The 1,375-nt window shown below is 38.3% G+C and overlaps 1 protein-coding gene across 4 annotated transcripts in view; it reads right to left on the bottom strand.

The window, feature by feature from the left end:
- itpr1b (inositol 1,4,5-trisphosphate receptor, type 1b) overlaps window positions 1-1,375 on the bottom strand; it is an 87,370-nt gene that overhangs the window by 46,801 nt on the left and 39,194 nt on the right. For all 4 annotated transcript variants that reach the window (XM_035662450.1, XM_035662454.1, XM_035662453.1 and 1 more), the window contains 2 exons: window positions 886-1,034; window positions 126-246 (listed from right to left, as the gene is read on the bottom strand). In XM_035662450.1, coding sequence (XP_035518343.1) covers window positions 126-246; window positions 886-1,034 — 270 coding nt within the window. The remainder of the gene's footprint in view (window positions 1-125; window positions 247-885; window positions 1,035-1,375) is intronic.

Here is a 1,375-nt window from a genome sequence, read left to right as displayed (position 1 = left end):
TTCCAGTAAGTTCAGCCCAATAGGCCAGGGACACTGTAACCCTGAGATGTCATGTGTTTCATGTGTGGGTAAAATCTTACGACTACAAGTAGATGATGAGAAGGAGGAACACCAGAGGTACGTACTTTCTCCCCATAGCCCCGGTCTTTTGTCATCATTTCCCTCAGTGTCTGCAGTACTTTGATGCACAGACGCTCCTCATTCTCCTCCAGCAGCTGNNNCAGCTGCTTGGTATGTTTGATCAGTCTGGTCAGGAGATGAGAAAGAAAAGTGAGGACATACGAATCGATTGATGAAAGCCGCAGTTCTCCAACCACCAAACTCCAACACTGAACACACCTCATCTCCTGTGGGAATCACAACATATTATTTTGGCTGTTTGCCATTATACAGTGATCTTCCTTTAGCCCCAACACATAGATTTGGAGGATAAGGGCCTGTCAGCACATTTAAATGTCTAATCCCTGCAACAACAACAGTTCTATGAGTCCCGCCACATTCCTTTTAATCCAATCTGAGCACTTATCAGCCACAAAAAAAACCATATTAGTGTCCACAATTGAAATGTCAGTTCCTGACAGTATATATGTTTAAGAATATATTGCATTTAATGCATACTTCCTATTACTACTAAAAATCTTCCGAAGCATCTCACTTAAAAAAAATTGTATTTTCTTACCCATTTATAAAACTCTACCAGTGGGCCAAATGCTAACCTTGTAACCATGTATTATCTAAACTACACAATACAAAGAATGCCATTTTTCTACAGCTATACCAAAAGTACAACATAAACTGTATATAAACAAATACAAAAAAAAAAGAAAAGTTATCTAAGCCTAGGTCAAAACAAATACATTTTAGTGGTTGAAGATTTATACTTACTTTGATATGAATCCTCCACTTTCACATTTCTTGCGAGCTTCCGTGTTCTCAGGAAAGAGCAGCTCTGGACGATGCAGGACATCCACCAGCACCGAGAGTTCAGCCTGGACCAGCGGCCTCAGACGATCCTCCAGTGCTGACACTATGTCCTGCAGAGCACAGTGACATACAACCACAACTTAGACTGACCAGAAACTGTACACTTACTAAAAAAAAGACTAAAGCATGTTGACTTAATGAAACCACAGTCTTAAATATTAGTGTTAAACTTTTTATTTAAAATATAAATTAACCAACTTATTATCACATTCCTGCATACACTGTACTACAACACTTTTTGACTTACTGACTGTTGACATAACAGCCTTAATAATATAGCTTTTATATGATGATTTATGACATAATATCAATGTATAACAAGGGAAACTGAGGGGGGACTGAATCTTCTGAAAAGGAAATCAAAAGCAAATGAGAAGGAAATCAAAAGCAA

Source organism: Morone saxatilis, unplaced genomic scaffold (assembly GCF_004916995.1).
Source record: "Morone saxatilis isolate NCDOM2014 unplaced genomic scaffold, NCSU_SB_2.0 Contig18, whole genome shotgun sequence".
NCBI classification, from domain to species: Eukaryota; Metazoa; Chordata; class Actinopteri; family Moronidae; genus Morone; species Morone saxatilis.
The sequence above is the reverse complement of the archived record's forward strand: the minus strand, read 5'-3'. Positions and strand labels throughout refer to the sequence as shown.